At 40.7% G+C, this 19,759-nt stretch overlaps 3 protein-coding genes across 4 annotated transcripts; all 3 read right to left on the bottom strand.

The window, feature by feature from the left end:
- Window positions 1-883: 883 nt before the first annotated feature.
- tax1bp3 (Tax1 (human T-cell leukemia virus type I) binding protein 3) lies at window positions 884-6,340 on the bottom strand. The gene is made up of 4 exons (XM_030049545.1): window positions 6,128-6,340; window positions 3,560-3,679; window positions 2,416-2,493; window positions 884-2,200 (listed from the first exon to the last, which is right to left on the bottom strand). Exons 1-4 carry the CDS (start codon window positions 6,164-6,166, stop codon window positions 2,054-2,056), a joined length of 384 nt encoding a protein of 127 aa, XP_029905405.1. The 5' UTR covers window positions 6,167-6,340; the 3' UTR covers window positions 884-2,053.
- A 724-nt stretch (window positions 6,341-7,064) lies between these two features.
- On the bottom strand, window positions 7,065-11,926 carry hsh2d (hematopoietic SH2 domain containing). 2 transcript variants are annotated; one of them, XM_030049542.1, is made up of 6 exons: window positions 11,639-11,926; window positions 10,780-10,927; window positions 9,995-10,084; window positions 9,630-9,795; window positions 9,133-9,426; window positions 7,065-8,676 (listed from the first exon to the last, which is right to left on the bottom strand). In XM_030049542.1, exons 2-6 carry the CDS (start codon window positions 10,902-10,904, stop codon window positions 8,167-8,169), a joined length of 1,185 nt encoding a protein of 394 aa, XP_029905402.1. In that variant the 5' UTR covers window positions 10,905-10,927; window positions 11,639-11,926; the 3' UTR covers window positions 7,065-8,166. The 2 variants fall into 2 exon arrangements, with proteins under 2 accessions (XP_029905402.1, XP_029905403.1); XM_030049543.1 differs by having other exon boundaries at window positions 10,780-10,924.
- Window positions 11,927-12,838: 912 nt separating this feature from the next.
- On the bottom strand, window positions 12,839-19,718 carry LOC115357430 (ras-related protein Rab-8A). Its single transcript, XM_030048850.1, has 8 exons — window positions 19,565-19,718; window positions 18,975-19,035; window positions 17,903-17,963; window positions 17,335-17,412; window positions 16,245-16,334; window positions 16,052-16,117; window positions 15,724-15,774; window positions 12,839-15,602 (listed from the first exon to the last, which is right to left on the bottom strand). Exons 1-8 carry the CDS (start codon window positions 19,686-19,688, stop codon window positions 15,513-15,515), a joined length of 621 nt encoding a protein of 206 aa, XP_029904710.1. The 5' UTR covers window positions 19,689-19,718; the 3' UTR covers window positions 12,839-15,512.
- Window positions 19,719-19,759: the final 41 nt, after the last annotated feature.

Below are 19,759 nucleotides of genomic sequence, written 5' to 3'. Positions count from 1 at the left end.
CTTATTCTTTTGAAACAGTACAAAATCAGTAAGGCAATGTTGTGTAGTAAAACATAACAAAGGCAGTACATTTTTTAAATATGACAGAAATAACACAAGAATGGTAAAAAAAAAACAAACAAAAAAAAACAAAACAACGGGCATCATACATATTAAAAGTATTAAGTGGTTCATTCACGGCTTCTGTGCATGTTGCAAGTTACTTTTAACAGACTTAAAAATGAGTTTGGCTAGTCCCTGGGTGCTACTCTCGCACCATCAATGGTTGACAGGGACCAACTATATGCCACTTTGTAAATTGTATTTTATTTTTTTGAGTAGAACACTACAAAGGTCAGAGAGGTCAGCTGTATTAAAGTGAGGTGGAACACACCCATCATTTTTTGTTTGCTTGGTTTTCTTTGTTTGTTTCTCAACCAAACACCATTACTTCATATTTGGTCCAGACGACACGTGTCTTTATACTGCTGAGAAAATGGAACTTTTTTTCATTCATATGGATTTTTCTTTTACCATGGCCACCAACAAATAGAATGAGCAATTTCAACACATACTACTGAAAAGAGCTTATTCCAGTGTGAAACTAACGGATTTGCTTGAACCACAACAGCAAACACCCAAGTAACCCAAGTTACCAACTCTCTCTGGCTGAACCTGAGAAAGGAGGCACTTCATGAAAACAATGGAGAGTAAATGGTTCATATGAAGGTCCAGCATGTTTAACACAGAATTGATGGGATATAAGGGATGCAAGGAACAAACTGTGCATTTTAGATGTGCTGCATTGGTGAATGCATCATGTGGCTAAGGATGGAGAAAATAAAAAATATATCTACCACACTAACCAAATCACAGTTTTAGAAAGTAGTGTCAATCCCCAACACAAAGTGTGAAGGTGTTATTTTCCCACTCATTCAATAACAAAAGATATCAAACAACACAAGAGAAAACAAAAAGTACAGATACATGAGAGGACTGGTGAAAACAAATTCCAATGCATTGAAAAAAAAAAAACTGTTCATGTCAGGTGTGTATAAAGTTTGTGATACAAACTTGGTACACATATAAAATGATTGCGAACAACTTTAAATTGATCAGTCTACAGTTACAGTCAACAGTTACTTGACATTTTACTTTGGTTTTTGATGTCAGACGAATCCTGACAAGAATGTCTGACAATATGCAAAGTATTGGTTCTTGTATTTAAATGAGATTAAAGGTACGGAGGAATTACTGAGGATGCGATAAACAGGACTGAATTTCCCATATGTATTTCACACTTTAAGAAAATATTTGATCTGTAGCACGGCCAAAGATGTCCTTCAGGCTGAGGCATCTGGAAAGTCTGTTTACCTACAATTAGCCCCTACTATGAGAGACTATTATTACTCCCAAAGAATTATTAGCAAAGAAATGTGATGTGGAAAATACTGCTATATGGAAATAAAACAAGAATATTGTGCTGCACTCAACTTTCAGTTGGGAAATATCATGTATGCAAGTATATTTTGGAAAAACGAATAGTGTCGCACAAAAACAGAAGAGAAATCATCTTATTAGTGTCCGGCACTCACCACTCATACCAGGATTACAAATGTATTTCAAACATGGAATTATAAAAATCATTACTGAAAATCAAAGCACTTTTGTTGTGCTCTCATCAAGTGTAATTAGGCCTAGCCTTGTGCATGGAATTGGACATTTTTGAAGATCTGTTTGAATTGAATGGATATTTTAAAAAATTGATTCGAGTGGATGAGCTTGAATGAATACAGAAAGGAAGAGCATCCTCACAAAGTGCTGACTAATCAGCCCGAGTCAGCATGGGCATGTGCAGACTTGTGTGACTCGTGGCACAGCAGGAGATCTGATGTAGTCTGTGTGTGTGTGTGTATGTGTGTGTGCTTTTTTTTTTTTTTTTTGCATTGAGCTGGGTAGAAAGGCCACGCTGCAGCCATTATCCTACGTTGTGGGAGTCTCAGTACATGTCAAAGTTCAGTCCTTGGATATTGCATTAATCAGTGGTATGCATAGTGCTGCCATGTTATTGGGATTATTTGGGGTAGTTAGACATAGAGTGTCTGACAGCATCCTCCAGCGACTTCCTGGTCACCAGTAGCCGCACCACTTGCTCGTTCTTCTTCGTTAGTCTTTTACGAGCCTGGTCGTGGGTCACCATGGTCATATCCCAGCCATTAACCTAGGGTAAAGTGGACAAAGGAAACATAAAAATAGAAGTTAGCTGCATACGCTTGTATTAATCTATAGTTTAGTTAGACCAAGCTGGAAAAAAATAGGGAATTAAGGTTCATCTTGCTGTTAATACACATCTCCTCCCTCATATGTACAGACTTCCATGTACAGATAGCGCCATCTTGTGGATATTACACTTAACAGATGATAGGCAACATTTACCTGCATTATTTTGTCTCCTATCTGCAAGCCCGCCAACTCTGCTGGTCCACCTTCTGATACTCTCGTCACGTAGATGCCCTTTAGTGTACAAAAGCACATGCATTACTTCGCATGCAAATGATCAGACTTATATCACTGAAACACGGCTTGATTTATCTGCTTAGCAATGACCATCCAAAAACCTACAGCAAACTAACATTAGATAAAATAAGAAAGGGGCATCTCAAAAACATAACATTCTAACAATCAGCTAATACAGAGTCCATGCTGGATATGAGAGACTGCAGTATAATTTATTCATGCTAAGTGCAAAGTGCTGCTGGTGGCTTCACTGTTGATCTTCATCGCCAGGTATTCATCCCTCCCTCATGGAGTGAGTAAAGACAAATCATTATCCAAACCAACAGAATACGCAAAAGTGTCTGGAAACGTGTCGCAACTGGAGACACCTGAAAAATCACCATACTGACATTTTAAAAGGTAATTTTTAAACAAGTTGATCATTTTGCTTTTTAACCAGCGTCATCACAACAGTGGAATTTTTTTTTCTGTGTTACCTCTGTCTTACGCAAGCAAGGGCGTGAGACTGTGCTGAATAGGCAGTTAGCGTTTGGGAATGCCGACAGGTATTGACTTTCATTGTATATGCTGTATAGCTGACTGGTATGAAAGTGCTGTGTGGAAAACACTGTTAACTCCTGTCTGACATCAGCTAAGTGTGTCTGGTTTTGTTCCCACCTGAGGCTGCAGCTAATCTGTTCAGGCCTGCCCCTCTGTTACATCTTACCAAACTACTGCTGCTCTACTTTCCACTCAACATGGATGTGATCAGGAACACAAAAGGGCAGGTCAAAAGTAAAACTTAAGTTACCTGTCCAAAAAACCCCAACAAACACAAAACAACAACCTGATACCTGGGGAAAAAAAAAAAAAAAATCACATCCCTGAATGAAGTTTACCGTTGAAACACAAGGGGACTCAAAAATTTGAGGGGAAGTGGGACACAGGGAAATGTTCTGTACTAGTCAGTAAACATATTGAGAGCTGACAGATAAAGCACACACACACACACACACACACACACACACACACACACACACACACACACACACACACACACACACACACACACACACACACACACCTTGTCAGTCTTGTCCTCAGAGAAGGGGTTCTGTCCAGGGTCCTGGTCTATCCCTCCTCCAATACTGAAGCCCAGGATCAGGTGGTCATTCTGCCGCAGTTTCTGGATCTCGATCCGTTGCTGTTCAACAGTGAAGGAAAAAAAAGATTTTTGATTCCTCCTCACTGTGACTAGCAGACAAATTTAATAACCCAGAAACACACACAAAATGCATCTAATATCATTTATGAATTTTGTAATATACTGACATGGCTCTGTTCAGTACAACACTGGCAGTGCTCCACTGTGTCAGATATCACAGATCACATGAAACCTATCAGTATCAGTGTGTGACTGTAAACCAACATCATCTTATTCCTATACGCAACTGTTCTTGTAGGTCAAAGTCATTCTGGTTGTGGAGAGAAGTAACATGTATCATAGGGTGTGGTCCAGTATCCAGGACTACTGTAACTGCTCTGTTGTTGTCTGAACCTGCTTTGTCATCATATGCACATAACAAATTGTTTATCAAAAATCAAAAATCCTCTCAGTATCCTCACAATATCAATACCAAGGAATTTGTTCAAAAATATCGCTCAGCACTACCTTCCAGGGTAAAGTAAACTACAAAGAACTACAAAAAATAATTTGCATGTTTTTCACAGACATATGAAGTCAACTCAGCTAATTTTAAAATGCTATTTCACACCTCAAGCATATACTGTTAGAAAAACTGTTACTTTAAAACTTCATCAATCATTTATACAGAGCGTCTAGTTTGCAATTCATCATGACACGGCAGAACTTGCACATACACACAAAGTGTTTCGCATTTTGACTTTAATTTTCAAGCCAAATTAGGCTTGACTCTTATTCATTTCGCCACCAAAGAAAAAAATGTACCAGCATTTGGTGAGTGTTAATTTCAGACTCTGCTCCCTGGTAATTAAAGTCCACGCCGGGACAGAGCTTGTCTATCAGCCTTGACTCTGACAAGCAGCTGCTGGCTCATTAAACCAGATGGATGGAGAGCTCTGACACAGAGACTCCCCACAGCACTCCTCAAAACAAAGTCTGTCTGTGTGTGTGTGTAATAGTGAACAACAAGACTCTCTCAGTGGTGTGCCTTATTCAATGATGTCCGAAAATATCAAGAGGACTCCGTAATGTCTGAGTCAAGCAGGACTTACAATCTCTCTGATGCCTGCTGTTTTAGAAACACACAATCAAATTCCTCTTTCTCAGTCAAAATAGGTTTGTGGGGTTGACTAACCCTTGACTACCCCTTTTCTTTTTACACTGTTAGGACTATAAGTACATACAGAGGTAGAACACAAAACAAGATCATTTCTTGATGATGGCTGAGAGGGAAAGATGTTTGTTTCATTAGACAGCTGGGAATAAAAAGAGACAGAGAGGGTCAGAAGGGTTTGTTGTGTGTGTGTAGTTTGACATGCACCATGAGGTCAGCCTTCAAATCCAGGCCATTACAAAGACACAGTGTGCACCTTAGACCACTGAGTCACCAGAAAGTCCCAAATCCTGCTTCTCAATGCAAAGACTGACTACATCATCTAAGGCTCACCATCTGAATGGGACGCGCATCTGATATGCCAAATAAAATGTGAACTTGATTGTTAGCTGTTAAGGAAGGTAAACAGACTGCCGGCCAGACACGATGTCCGATAACGCCACCACACCTTGTGCTGCCTTCAAGAGCAAATGGTAAACTCCTACAGCAAAGATAAGAGGTCACTTAGTACAACCTGTAACAAATTCAAATACTCCTTGTTGGACTATTACAGCGAAACAGACCCGGTGACAAAAGTAGATTTTTTGGAGGCTGATGTTTTTCTTTAGTGTACTTAGTTACATAGTGCTTTTTAGTGCTGCAGTGCCAGAGTGTAGATAAAAACCATGTCAGGTGTCTAACTACTGTGTTTGTATATTTTACTAAAAAGAAAAATGTGACACCTGGGCCTAAACTTAAGCTAAGGGTGACAATATTGTAATATAACAATACTATTCACTTGCCAAACAACTAGCCCTACATGAGGTAACCTACATCACTGTTACCATCAGACATTTTTGTGTTCAGCGTCACACCTCAGCAACTAACAGGATTGCAACCTCCATGCTCGTATTGACCACGGTGTTTCCGACAGCACCTTAAACCACTCAGACTGGGCTGACACCACCACGCCCAGTTAGCACCTATGGTCAGGGAGCAGCAGTCTGACGCTAGCTGCCTCGCATGCCAATGTATCAACTACTGACGACACAATGTAACATTTCTCTGTACAGTTCAGTGTTTCACCTCCTTAGTTACCGTTGTAGCGACTTGTCTCAGTATGACTAACGTTTGGTGTCATGAAACGTCCATTGTTTGGTCGTTGGGGAGGTTAACTACCACCCCTCCAGGCAATAAAACAATATTTTAACCAAGTATTTAAATCGTTTACAGCTACAATAAAAACATGCTAGCTATAATGAAGTATCTTAACGTTACTTCAACGGAGAGAGCGTCTCGGGGTTAACGCCGGGCCTGAAACTGAACAATGGAGTCTCCTTGACTCTGAAACTTACCACAACAGCAGTCACCGGCTGTCCTGGGACGAAAGACATGGTCCGTGGTGTTTTACCGCTAGCTAAACGGAATAACCTGTAGCTCCTGTATCTGTTAAAGCTGTGGGAGAGGCCTCCGAGTCGGGCACAACTTCCCAGAGCAGTTAGTGAGTAACAACAGCCTGCTTTCTGGCATGAAACGAACCACGGGCTTCATGGATGATGTCACTTCGCCTCCCAGTGGATTAGGTGTGCGTGTTCTTCACCGCGGCGTAGCCAGGGAGGGCGGTGCTTACTGCTGTTCGTGTCATACTCATTCAAAGGCGACCGCGCCACCCGGTTTTATAATACCTTGGGTGACAAATCGAGCTCGTAGATGCGTCCTGGGACAGGGTTGGGTGTATTCCTTAAAAGGTTATTGGCCCCCTTTTCTTGATGCAAGGTCCATCTCGTCAACCTGGCACAAAACACTCAAACACCCTCAGCCCTGCACTTCAACAAAGTTATGGAGCAGCAACAATAGATAATGTAGTGTGAACATGTAATGGCACTGGAACTTAACGCAGTAATATTTACTGCCGCTAGATTGTAGTCTTTCACAAATCAGGCTTTTCACTCAAAGCTTCCTAGGGAGAAATCTTCATTGACTTAAAAAAAAAAAAAAATCTTGAGAGGATGTGCTAATAAAAACACATATAATACATATAACATGCAAAGAACAGATAGAAAAATGAGGATAGAAAAGGAGATGGTGACAGTGTGGCTGTGTGGCCAGTGTGTAAGAACAGAGGGCTTTACCCACGAGTTCAATATCAGTCAAATTCACACGGGAAGTCTTTTGTTTACACCACATAATTTGAATGAAACTGAATTCAGTTTCTATGGTTTACACAGGAAGGTGCTGTGTCATCATTAAAGGGAGTGCAAACCAGCTAATAGCTCTGGATACCATCACCCATTGAGCAAAAACACTTTATTAGCACACATCATTATTACAAATTGTGATAGTTCACACACATATTCTGTATCTACACTGACATACACATAAAAATGGAATATTGTAATCAAATGGCCTTAAGGATGCTTCGTCATATCAGGCTTAGATATAAATGAGTGTTTGACAAAAGTACAATAAAGCTGTTAGGATAAAAAAGAAAAGACATTTACCCTAAAAAGTACATGTTTAAGAAATTACAGCTGAATGCTCACCGATGGCAAATTTGACACAAGTATCTGTACACACACTCTCTCTCTGAACTTCCCTATTGCATTGTTGATAGGCAAAGCAGTGCACGTCATAAATGTATGATTTACATACACAAATTTCCCACTGTGCCAGTTTGTACTTGTACATCACTGAAGCAAAGTATTTTCATGAGCGTTGCCTTGTGTCCGAGTCAAATATGATCCCACTCGAGCATCAACAGTTTCATCTCTTTTTATACATTCATACTCTTCCATGCTTCCCTGCAAAGTCATATTACAAAGTTACATTTAAGTTTATCCCCTGCACCAGCATAGGTTTTTGTTGATATGTCAGCTACATCATGGTTGTGGCATTTGACTTTTAAAAACACACATAGTTAAAAGGATCAGAGTCACAAATATTGTTTGAGATGTCAACTGATACCACAGTGTTGTTTGAGATAGAAGACAATAACACTAGACATTACTGCCACATGTAAGCGCATAATTTAATTGTTAGAATTTTAGGCACAAAGTCAATCTTTTTTTTTTTTTTTCGAGGGTTGAAAAAATCAAAATAGGTGAATGTCATGGGATGTTTCGTAGTGTTGTGTTTCAGCTTGCCTCTATGTAATCAGATTGATTTAACAATCTTGGCCCTATAAACCACATTCATGAGGCATGAGAGCAGAACTGAAACTAGTTCCTTCATGCTTCAGTGCTGTTGTCTTTGTATGGGCATAGTAGAGTTACCTTGATTCATACAAATTGCCATTCAAACATCAGTACCCTTGATTCAGTTATATAATATAGTTTCAGCTGCCATCAGCTGATCCATCAATCCACTCATGGGCCACAACATCCATTATTTTGCATCAGTAGCCGGGGGCAAAAGGTGGAGGTGGCAGGTACTCCTGCGGTAAGGCCTGTTTCATAGCAGTACTGGTGCTGGAAAATGGTACACCATTGATGTCGTGCTCCCCTGGAAGCTCCTGGTACTCATTCTCAGTATTTTCATTTGTGTCTCTTGCCTCCAGGCTGCCTTGCCTCCCTCTCAGCCTCTCCTCGGCCTCGACGCTGATCTCAGCGTACGTATGCACCTCTGATGAGCTTCTCCTTCTCTGGAACTTCTTCTTGAGGTTCTTTAGGTTGGTGACCACCGACTGGCTGTTGGCGTTGTGGGGGTGGTCCTCCTCCTGTCTTGTTGGCTGTGTGACTAGTCTCTCTGTGGTTCTGGATGATGAGGGAATCTCAGGTGGAGCATTAGCTCTGGTGCAAGCCTGGTTCAGTTTCTGTGCTGGCGCAGAGCTCCTCGTTGGGAGTTCGGGAAACTGCTCTTGTTGGGCCAAGTTGGCAGAATATTTCTTCCTGGGCATCGGTACAGGCTGGCGAGCATAAACATGAAACATAAAGCACAGAAAGTTGTTAACAAAAGGACTCTGCTTTATGTAACTATATCACAGAGTGAGAGAAAGGGGGAAATTTACAGTGACATGACAAAATATTACTTCCTGCATGCAATGAAAGCTCTAGTTTTAAAGGGAAGCTTTAGGTTTTGTAGCAGCTAAGCCTGGTGATCATGAATAAAAACTTTCTTTTAGAACATTCAAAATACTTTCATGCCAGGGATTATGCTTCAAAGAAATTGGCACCAGCCGGCTTCTAAAATATATTGACATGAAATCCTTTGGAATGTCTTAATAAGGACCTCGATCAGTGAGCAACAGGAGAGCCTTCTAAAAATCCAGCGCTCGCCTTCTGAAGGATTAATCATTACATCAAGTACAAATACAAAACAATCCTTTCATCCATCTGAGATCATTTACAGTGGTCTTAATTACCGTGGCTGGAATTTGAGCGGTGAAGTGTGACAATTCATCTTGCAGACAAGGATAAAGTGTGTTTGGCTGGCTGCTAGGGGCAGTAGGCGTCTTGGTAACATTTGGAGACAGGACGCCAGGGCCACTCAGAGTGGTTGGTCGGTGAGGCAGGGCAGGGGGTATGTCTTCCTCTGGTTTCAGGTGACTCTTGGTGTTGGGTTGTGTGGAGCTGTTCAGTGCTGGACTGACGTTTGGTTTTGGTAGAGGCCTTTGGGAAAACAGCAGCTCTGCATAATCAGTCCTGTCCTTTGATAGCTTTAATAAGAAAGAGAGAGAGGAGACAGAGAGAGAGATGCTGGTCAAACTTGTTTGACAAGTATAAACACATTAATTGAGTTCACCAGATAGCGTGATGTATGTTATGTTTGTTCTGCAAACAATGTGCTTTGCAACGCAGTGACCATGATTTAGTTTCAGGTTGACAAACACAAACGACCAATCACAGAATATTTCCTCACCTGTCCACAAGGGACAGTCAGCACCTCCTTAAAAGGCAAAATAGGAGTCCTGCGGTGAAAGTCCACCAGGTCCTGCAGACTCCAATGTTGTGTATTTTCACCTACAATGACGTAATGGCCGTCCTTCAGCACATCAATCATGAAATGTCTGCAACGGTCCTCAGCACTAAAATTTAGAGGGAATGAAAGTTACAATAACCAGGCATAGGAAACTGAAGGAGTGGTAAAACATCATGTAGACAGATTTTGTTTACAGGGCTTTAGCAGGGCTGACATAGATGCCATAGAACTGGCCATCATAAAAACATTTTTGACGTGTGATTGTTAGGGGCCCATAAGGAGTCCTTCATTGTGCAAACACTCACCGATATGACAGTGTGTAGCCAATCCTGCTCTCACTGACTCGGATGAGGAAGTAGCCTCGAGGCTTAGACAGCAATAGCTCCTCTGCAGTCCTGCAGTTATTAATGTGACCAAATTATCTCAGATGAAAAGATATCAGGTTGTCTTTAACCCATTGTAGCAACATGTCCTTAACGTGCAGGGACATTTAACAATGATCAATTTCAACTTCAACTGAATTCTGTGATAAATACTGGTCATTATAATCTTGTCAGTAGGGTGATAGATTATTTCATATTGGATGTTGATAAAAAGTACCATGATATTCCAAAATCAAATGTAACTATGTACCAGAAGTAGTAGAGGAATGAAGAAATATGATGCAGGATATCACTGTTGTCATAACTCTGTGTTTAATTTCATGTTCTAACTTTGCTTGCGGGATGACATGATGAACTTCAGTGACCTTTGAATTCTTTTTTTTGCTGGATAAATTTAAAGAATACATTGTGGCCAAGCGAAAAACAATCTTGTTTTTCTTAGTTTATGATATACGATGCTTTAAAATAAAGCGCAGTAAAAACAGAGCTTTCCCAGACATGGAATATTTGCATTAAGAACTTAAAACCTGTATGAGAGAAAAAACACTTTATCATTCTACACATCTGTACACAACGCTTTTGTCTTATCATGTTGCATTTTAAAAGAACACAGCCCTCAACATTCCTCATGGTCTACAATCCATCCTTCTAGATGACAGACAGTGATAAAAAAAAAAAAAAAGAGTCTGGCATCTTTCTGTACTTACTTCCTGGAAATTATACCGTGGAACCATTCTGGGATTATTCCATTCCTGATAACAGCCTGACGCTGCTGTTCTGTGAACCAGGTGAAGGCAGCGTCATGTTGTCCCTGGGACTGACCGCCCTCCATAGCCCTGACTCTGGTCTCGTCTCCTAGTGCGAAACAAATCACTTTAAATCCCTCTTTTGTCTCTGTTGGAGAATTCGCTGAGCACAAAGACCTGTCAAATACATAAAGTGCAGCCACAATGTTTTGATGCGAGGCAGTGACGCAGACACTCCTGCAGGTAAACATGCATACATAAAGGCATAATGAAAGGATCTACCAACCTCCTCTTTATAGGTAGGCTGAACTGCCACAGCTGAAGACCAGATCAGATTGTCATCTAATGACAGCTAGTTCAACTTTCAAAATAATTCAAACCAGTTTGATCACAGCTTGGTGTGCAGAGACCACAAGCATGATGCCTTAGCTGCGTGCCACCTTCACTGTTCCTCTTCCTGTCACATTTGTCACACTGAATAAATGTCAAGTCAAATCTGTGGTGGCATTGTTCCTCGGTCTGATTTACATGATGAGAAAACCCTCAAGTTCTATCTATTGTAGGTCACATGTACAAACTTCTTCTTCTTCTTACAGACATGAAAAACACAAATAGACAGACTATCCATTAAGACTGCACTTTTACAGTAGACTAAACTGTACCAAACTACAAAGGACTTTGAAAATACTTATATACTCATGCTTCAGTGTTCACATCATATAGGCTATTAGATATAGATGCAAAAATCACAGAATTAAAAATGCCCTAAAAAAAAAAAATAAATAAAAATAAAGCGCAGTTATGATGTTACATGACTTACCTCGTCTGGCAGCGCAGGGATGTGACACAGCACAGCTCAGCACTTGTATTGTCAGAGGGCGGAGGCAAAACTTTGTGGTGCACTAAATGTAGTGTGCTAACTTACTACAGTCCGTACTTACGTGATGAAATAAAGTGAAAACGTAGCTGAGTCATTTCATTTTACACTATGGTAAACGGTTTGGTTTGTAGTAGTTAGGTGCTTCCCACTGAACCGAGCTTTTCCCAGTTAGTTTCGTTACTATGGTCATCGGTCGGCCGCCAGAGAGCCTTCGAGCGAGGCGAGAGGTTTCACTCCCGTCTTCCTCCGACACAGCGTGGAGCTCTCTCAGGTACACGACACGGTTTCGTATCAAGCCGGCAGTCACGGAGGACGTCTCGCTTTCGTTTCACAATCTTTGTTTAGCCAAGCAGGACGGTGTTTAAATCCTGAACTAGGATAGACTGAGCAGTTTTTGCGTTAATTAGCGGCGATGCTAAGTCTGTGAGGTGACAGCTAGTCAATTATGCTAATTTTAGACAGGTTGTGCAGGAGCGAGGTGACTTCCGGCCCTACTCTAGTCATAAATGCTTTTTATTTATTGTTAGGCTTGCCGGGGTAGAGGTCATGTTCTTGGTGCTGCCGTTGTAACTCAAGTCTTTGCTATCGGTTTCATTAGTGTATGGTTTTGCCTGCAATTGCTGTTTTTCTTTCAGGATTCCCCTCCACCTGCACCATCTTCACTGGAAAAGTGTACTCTGCCAACCAGAAACAGTGCTGCACAGTATAGCCCTAAGCAGCCTGGTGCATTTTTTGTTTTGTTTTTGGATTTATTCAGTTATTCATAAATGTAAGACTATGCATGATTCCTTATGTACCAACATTATACTACAAATAAGAAATCGAGATGGGAGGTTTGATTATTCAGCGATACGAGCAGAAGAGCATTTCCATACTGACAAGGTGGACCTCAAAATTTCCACATTTAAATATATTTACTGTTGATCACAGTTGCAGGTCAAAACAACACTATTAGGCCTGTAACCACCACATGTATATGCAAATACTGTGTGTTGGAATCTGCATTAAAAATATGACTTGTTTACTACATTAACTAATCATTATTCATGTGACTTTCAACATAAAACATAAGTTAAAAGTCATCATAATTTATCATACTTAACTGCATTAGATAATTACAATAAACCAAAGACATTTTTAAAAGAATCTCATTTTAATAAATCATCAAAAGTACACATATCTACAAAGGTGTAGATCAATAAGATTTATGAAACTACAGTACAATCAATGTAGATCTTTATTTACAATTGTTGAAATAACTAAATTTCTTCACCATGAAATCCACCAATAATCAGTGATGAAATCTGAATTTAGACGCATCCAGGGAATGCTAAAGATATGTTCACATAAAACTGCCAGATCCACAATGTGAGAATTGAAAATAGTTCCAATCAAAATGAAACCTTGCCTGTTTCCCAGAACAATATTAAGCCTATTTCAAGACTAAAATAATACACGGTGATCCAGCCCAGAACAAGCTCAGTCTGTGTGTGAGAGACAGCCAGTGTGACTGATGACTGCTGAAACATCGACCACGTCCAACTGAGCCGATACGATACCACGATGTAATGGTGATTTAATCCACAGGTTAACAGGTACAAATTCAGTTCACCATCTCTTTGCACAACTAGAAATAATTGATCATGAAGCCTTGGGAAGCTCACCGGAATACCTCAGTGGTGATTTCTATCAGCTTTCAATTTCCTATTCTGTGAGCTCCACATTAAGACAACAGATATATAAAGAGGCAGTGACAACAGAAAAAAAGAAAAAAAAAAAAAAACAACACAAAGTTATACGTCAGATCCTTTGCACATTTCTAATCTCAAATAAAGCTTGTCAAGTCAAATGTGCAAAGCTGTCAAGGATTTTTTACGCACTTGGGATGCATAGTTCAGAAGGCCGTGACACTGGGCCAAAACAAGTCAGGTGACGCTACAGTATGGGAGAACAAGTCGGTGTCTGGAGTTCCTAAAAGCATCGACGGGGATGTGATTGAACCAACGGCTACAAAAACAAATAGACCAAACAACCCCACCCTCAAAAGAGGAAACAGTGAGAAAGAAGCTGGAACTACGGAAAATGTCAGTAGAAACAAAAGGGGCAGAGTTGTATTAAAAATTAACTTGAGGTGAGAAAAAAAAAAAAAAAAAATCACACCCTTAAATCATAGCACTAATATCTTCATTATACAATGCAATGATAAAAATAAGGTCTCAGTGCTACAACGGTTTTAGGAAGCCCAGCTCGGGTGCAGGGTGAATGCAAACGGCAAACTTGTGCAAGGATATCCTTTGCTTTCAGTTAAGACTCATTATGAACACCAGCAACAGATTCCTCTGACACACAGCTAGTACGGAAAGACAACTGGAAAAAGTGCATAATCGATAAGAACATAAAAGGGCACTTTGTCATTTTGGTGCTATGTTTTGTTTCACTCCATAAATACTGCTACAGCACAGCTCCTTATCAAGGCCTAGGAAACGGTTATGTACAACTTCCCCCACTGGGACTGTTAACTGTAGGAAACGTATAAATCATCAAACAATAAATTCATCACTGCCATGATTCCTTCGGTCCCACTGCTGTGTAACTGTATTGCCTCCTGGTGTTTAGCTTCGGTATAGCCAATTACAACAGTGCTGCTAGTCCACCAGTTGAAGTGCATTATTAAATAACCATCCGCCCCGCATCAGCCTCATCCTGCTCTCATGAGATCACACAACACCTAAACAGCTAAACACAGCCGCTATAAAAGGAATCTCTGTGTCCCCCGAAACGCAAAACTTTGTCAAGAGCCCAGCTTCAAAACAACCATGTGTGTACTTGAGATAAGACTTTAAAATCCGGGCCTCGCAGATATCATTGCACACTTTCGGAGATCACGAGAATGGAATGTTTCAGCCTGAAACTCCACAGAAATTAGAAGAGAACAGGCATATGCATTTTTCTGGAAGTGAATGAAAGGGCACGTAAACCCGAATGTTGATACGATGCGCAAAATGCACTGGTGCTACGGGTTCATACAATAAAATATAACCACTGTTAAATTTACATGTTGATATACAACCATCTAGGCTACAATTTACAGTATAGTCAGTGCATAAATATAGTAGAAGAATTAGAAAAGCTACTGGTGATACTCAGTTGGCCACAGATGCTCACAAACTGCAACACAGGCAGCAAGTATCTGACATGTGGAATATGAATGAACTCAGGATGCCTATGAGAGCAGTGAGCCCCTTCTGGAAGAGGGTACTTTTTGTGATAAGCACCGAAGCAAAGAGCCTTCACCGAGTGATACCAGCAACATGTAAGTGAGGCCAATTAGACAGATTCGTCAAGGCAGTGACTGCAAAAAAACCTTTCAGTGGAATGATTTCAGTGGCATTGGTTTCAAAGTGCTATGGACCGTGGACAGTAAGGATTTTTGTCATTTTGTCTGCGACATAATTGTCTGTCTTTCAAAACAGTCCTTAAAATCATTAAAAGTTAAGGAATGAAGCTGAAACAGACACAAGTCTCTCTGCCTAAGGATTTAACAGAGGCAACAGTACTTGAATGTACAGGTGTCAAGGGAGGTCTGTTTTTTGCGTTTGGTTTGCTTGAGCCTAGTACGCTTTAATGACTGACTGCGATGGGACTTTATGATGGGCAAAGCAAGGGAATGTGAATTTTTTTTTTAAACAGAAGAGCAGAGAGAAATAAAGAAAGCTGAAAAAGAAAGACAAAGGAGATGCGAGTGTGCTCTGTCCAGTTCTGTCCAGTGGGGGATGTGGTTAAGGCAATGGTGGACGTTGACAGCCCTGTCTCCTCACAGGAGCGTGCAGCGGAAGAAACTGCTCTTCTTGGGCTGCTCTGTAATCTTCACTCCTTGACTGCTGCCCTGCGGGTTGTTGCCCTCCTGAAACACACAAAGATAAGAAAACAAAGCCGAATGAGCAAAAAACACCACTCCACGAAATACAGATAGCAGTCAATAAATGATATGCCAGTTAACAATCTAATCTTTTCCTCAGCCTTACCAGCTTCTTGTCCATTTTTGCCTTGATGTCTCTTGCAAGGGTCAAAAAGGCCTGCAAACACCAAAACATGTAAGAATTAGTGTTACGGTAATAAGGGTGACTTGATATGAGAGGCATGGTTTTATGTCATCAGTTTAAATTCAAGATTAAATCACTACTTACTTAATGTAAATCTAAATAAAGTGCATCAAAGCAGACAAAGTAAAGAGCAGCCACAGAACCATACAGAGGGCCACACAGGAATTGTCAAGCTGGCCCACAGGCCTCGCTTTGAGCAACACCACTTTAGATTATGAATGAGTAATTACAACAAATGGAGTGAACTCACATTCTCCACATTGATGTTGGCCTTTGCACTGGTCTCCATAAACTTGATACCGTATTCCAGTGCCAGCTGACAGCAGAGATAAGACACACTGTCAGTACTCAGGGATGTTAAGCACAAGAACTAATGATTATGCACAGCAGGAGAACAGCTTTTAACCTGCTGTCTGTATCATTTGTCAACCAAATGGTCCCACCTTCTCTCCTCTTTCTTTGGACACCTGTCGTTTGTCATTGACATCACATTTGTTCCCAAGGACCATCCTCTCCACATCTGCTGAGGCATGCTGTGCACGGGAGGTTTGCATGGTGAACAGACAGGACAGGGATCAGAAACAAAGAGTGTGGACAAACAGACTGTCAATATCAATACAAAATAAAATTACTGCTGGGCAATATATCTATATCTACAGATCTATCTGTATAGTATTCATGTATAAACATATATACAAACACGCACGCACGCACGCGCGCGCGCGCGCACACACACGTGCACGTTAAAAAAATTTAAATATATTGGAAGTTAATTTTTTCCCATAATTTGATTCAAAAATTGAAACTTTCATATACAGTCTATTCATTTCACATGAAGTGAAATATTTCAAGTGTTTTTAGTTTTACTTTTGATGATAACAGCTTACAGTTCATGAAAATCAAAAATCCAGTGTTAGAATATTACATAAGACCATAAGAATATTACATAAAGCCAACCAAAAAAAGGATTTATAATATAGAAATGCTGACATTCTGAAAAGTATGTTCATTTATGCACTCAATACTTGGTCGGGGCTCCTCATGCACGAATGACTGCAGTGGCATGGAGGCCAACAGCCTGTGTATATGTATAAGTGTGTGTGTGTGTGTCGTGGGGGGAAGACTGGATATTGTCTGCCATTTGGATATCGTAATATGGGATGAATATTGTCTTTTCCTGCTTTTAAAGGCAACATTACAGTAAAGGGATGCAATTCTTTGACATATTAGACTGTTCTAACTGTTACTACCTGCTTGGTCATCATATCCTTATTACTAAGAGGTGTTTATCAAAAATCTTAAAACCTTATGAAAGCACCAATGGTCATTGCAATAATGTTGTCACAATATTAATAGATATATTCGGTCAAAATATAGACCGAATATATCAAAAGATATTTAATTTTATCTATACTGCCCAGTCTTAGACAAGTGTATAACAATGGATCTGTATTTAGCAGGGACACACACACACACACACACACATTCCTCAATACACCCAAACACACCGACACAGACAAACTAATATTTTACCTCTTCTATATTCCGTATCCAGTTCTTGATGTTGTCAAACGACTTCTCGTTGGTGATGTCGTATACTAACATTATGCCCTGGAGAGATCATAGACGGTACACGTCAAAACAAAAATGCCAAAACAGTAAGGAACACATCCCTCACTGGTTCTTAGCCCACAGCAACAGAGACAGGCGGAAGTGGGGTGTCTCAACTGTGACCTTCCTCAGTGCATGTCAACCTTTTATGCCAGGTCAAGGTTGAGTTGGCCTCAATCATCAGAGGCTTTAATCATGGTGGACCACATGATTTTGAAAGCCCAAGTATAAACGGGGCGTAAAAGAGCAAAGGTAACAGAGATCAGCTGAGCTTCTGAGGTGAATTATATAAACACAGTTCAATTTGAGCAGACAGACAGGCCTATTTAGATTCCACAGTGAGTCATTAGGCACACCTCTGAGAGTTCACAGGAGGTATGTACAAAATCATTAACAACAATACAGGGCGTGCTTACGGTCAATTAACCACTCAGATTCAAACAGTGCACACCTGAAATAACCATCCATCCACGCATTCAGGGCAACTTACCATGGCTCCTCTGTAGTACGCTGTTGTGATGGTTCTGAACCTCTCCTGCCCTGCTGTGTCCCTACGTGAGAGAGACATGTGTCATCTTTACTGTGCTGAGCCAGGCCCACGTCAGCCACACTGCCCAGGCCAGAGTAACACCAACAATGCATCTAGTCGCTATAAACCTGACCACAACTGTCAACAACGTTCACAACACTAATCTGGACTTGCTGGCCAAATGAACCTTGAGCTGGTGCCTTTTCAAGCTTCAAAGTAAAGGTATTGGTATCATATGAAACTGGATGACCCAGGAATCCACTGGCACCAAGTGTGTCATGCTTGGTATCAAATGCTGCTCCTAAGTTAGGCTAAATGTTGGCGAGAGAAAAATCTGGCATGGCCATTTTCAAAGGGGTCATTTGAGCTCTGACTTCAAGATATTTGAATGAAGATTATAATTATCATTATTATGATTCTTGCTATCTTTGTTCCCACTACTACTACTACTATTATCAGAAGTAGTATTATTGCTATTAGTGTTATTATGATTAGTACTGTTGTTGCTACCACTAATTAGTATTGTCATTAGTGCTATTATCACCGCTAGTATTACTATACAGCCCTATGTCAAACTTACTTTGTTCTATGTCCTGCAATGTTGCATATATTTGTTTTGACTGGAAATCTGAGACGCTTGTGGATTCAATGAGTCCAAATTTATTCATGTGTGATGACGTTAGCCCAATAGTAGCCATTTCATTGCAGTCACAGCACTTTTTGAAACTTGACATCACTGAATAAAGCAATCCACTGTGACCTCTAGGATGATCACAGATTCATGACACTTTACATCCACAAACTAGAGGATAATTCAAACTATGAAAAATGCAATAAATTATAATATCAAATCACAGTACGTGACAGTATCAAATCAGGAGATAAGCATATCGTCCTGGCCCTACATACCACCCTGTACACGTTGTGCTGCCTTTCTCTGGCACATCAAAATATCACCCTTCATCCTGCAGCACAACACTTCTCAATCTCTGCTCTGACATAAGCTGTGAAGAGACAAAGTTTAATATCTTACCATATTTGTAGCTTGATCTTCTTGCCATCTAATTCTATTGTTCTGATCTTGAAGTCAATACCTAAGGGGAGGAAAACACACAACGCAGTTTGACAAATGCAATGTGTGAGACTGATGCCGGCGCCAAAATGAGCTCAACATGCTGCTGATAACCACATTAATGGCCACATTTAGGAGAAACAGGAGGGTTGAGTTGTCGACTTGGAGCCGGGGCTGTAGCGTTGGTGATATGTGAGCTACAAGCAGCTGGCTCGTACGGAAAAGGAGACTGGTTTCAATAATGAGATCATTTGACAGCTCTGTGGCTTGCTAGCTCTTATCGGCACCCCACCCATGCTGTAGGTTGACCAGTGGGTACTTTCCAGGCATTACAACATGTTACAATTTCACTGACAGTCCTGGTTAAGTCTACACTCTAATTTAACTATTTTTACAAATACAACGACAAGCCGGTTTAGCCGCTTCCTGGCTAGCCACGACAGGATGACTGCTAGCCAAAAAAAGTTAGCAGCAAATTAGCATGACGGGATGGGCTCCCCCGTTAACACTTTTTCAGCCAAGACAACTTAAATAATGACTCGTTTACCAACCTATGGTGGAGATAAACGTTGAGTTGAAGGCATCCTCTGAGAACCTAAATAGCACGCAAGTCTTTCCGACGCCCGAATCGCCGATTAAAAGTAGTTTAAACAAGTAATCGTAAGTCTTCGCCATGTTATTAGCTACTGCGGATATCCCGCCCGTGTGTCCTGTGAAGCCAAAGACGACGCCGCCTGTCAGGCTGT

The sequence above is a fragment of the Myripristis murdjan genome, chromosome 4 (genome assembly GCF_902150065.1).
Source record: "Myripristis murdjan chromosome 4, fMyrMur1.1, whole genome shotgun sequence".
In the NCBI taxonomy this organism is placed as follows: domain Eukaryota; kingdom Metazoa; phylum Chordata; class Actinopteri; order Holocentriformes; family Holocentridae; genus Myripristis; species Myripristis murdjan.
This window is presented reverse-complemented; position numbering and strand designations above follow the sequence as displayed.

Bases quoted from the DNA above. Each gene is read 5' to 3' on its own strand.
- hsh2d (XM_030049542.1), bottom strand. From the start codon at position 10,904: ATGGAGGGCGGTCAGTCCCAGGGACAACATGACGCTGCCTTCACCTGG. The intron at 9,427-9,629 runs GTGAGGAAATAT...TTCTTATTAAAG, and splicing joins TGACTGTCCCTTGTGGACAG to CTATCAAAGGACAGGACTGA. The intron at 8,677-9,132 runs GTAATTAAGACC...TATGCTCGCCAG, and splicing joins CCGCTCAAATTCCAGCCACG to CCTGTACCGATGCCCAGGAA.
- LOC115357430 (XM_030048850.1), bottom strand. From the start codon at position 19,688: ATGGCGAAGACTTACGATTACTTGTTTAAACTACTTTTAATCGGCGAT. The intron at 16,118-16,244 runs GTGGGACCATTT...CTCTGCTGTCAG, and splicing joins CCAAAGAAAGAGGAGAGAAG to CTGGCACTGGAATACGGTAT. The intron at 15,603-15,723 runs GTAAGGCTGAGG...TGTGTGTTTCAG, and splicing joins CAAAAATGGACAAGAAGCTG to GAGGGCAACAACCCGCAGGG.
- tax1bp3 (XM_030049545.1), bottom strand. From the start codon at position 6,166: ATGTCTTTCGTCCCAGGACAGCCGGTGACTGCTGTTGTG. The intron at 3,680-6,127 runs GTAAGTTTCAGA...ACTGTTGAACAG, and splicing joins AGCCGGTGACTGCTGTTGTG to CAACGGATCGAGATCCAGAA. The intron at 2,494-3,559 runs GTGTGTGTGTGT...TGTACACTAAAG, and splicing joins CTGAGGACAAGACTGACAAG to GGCATCTACGTGACGAGAGT.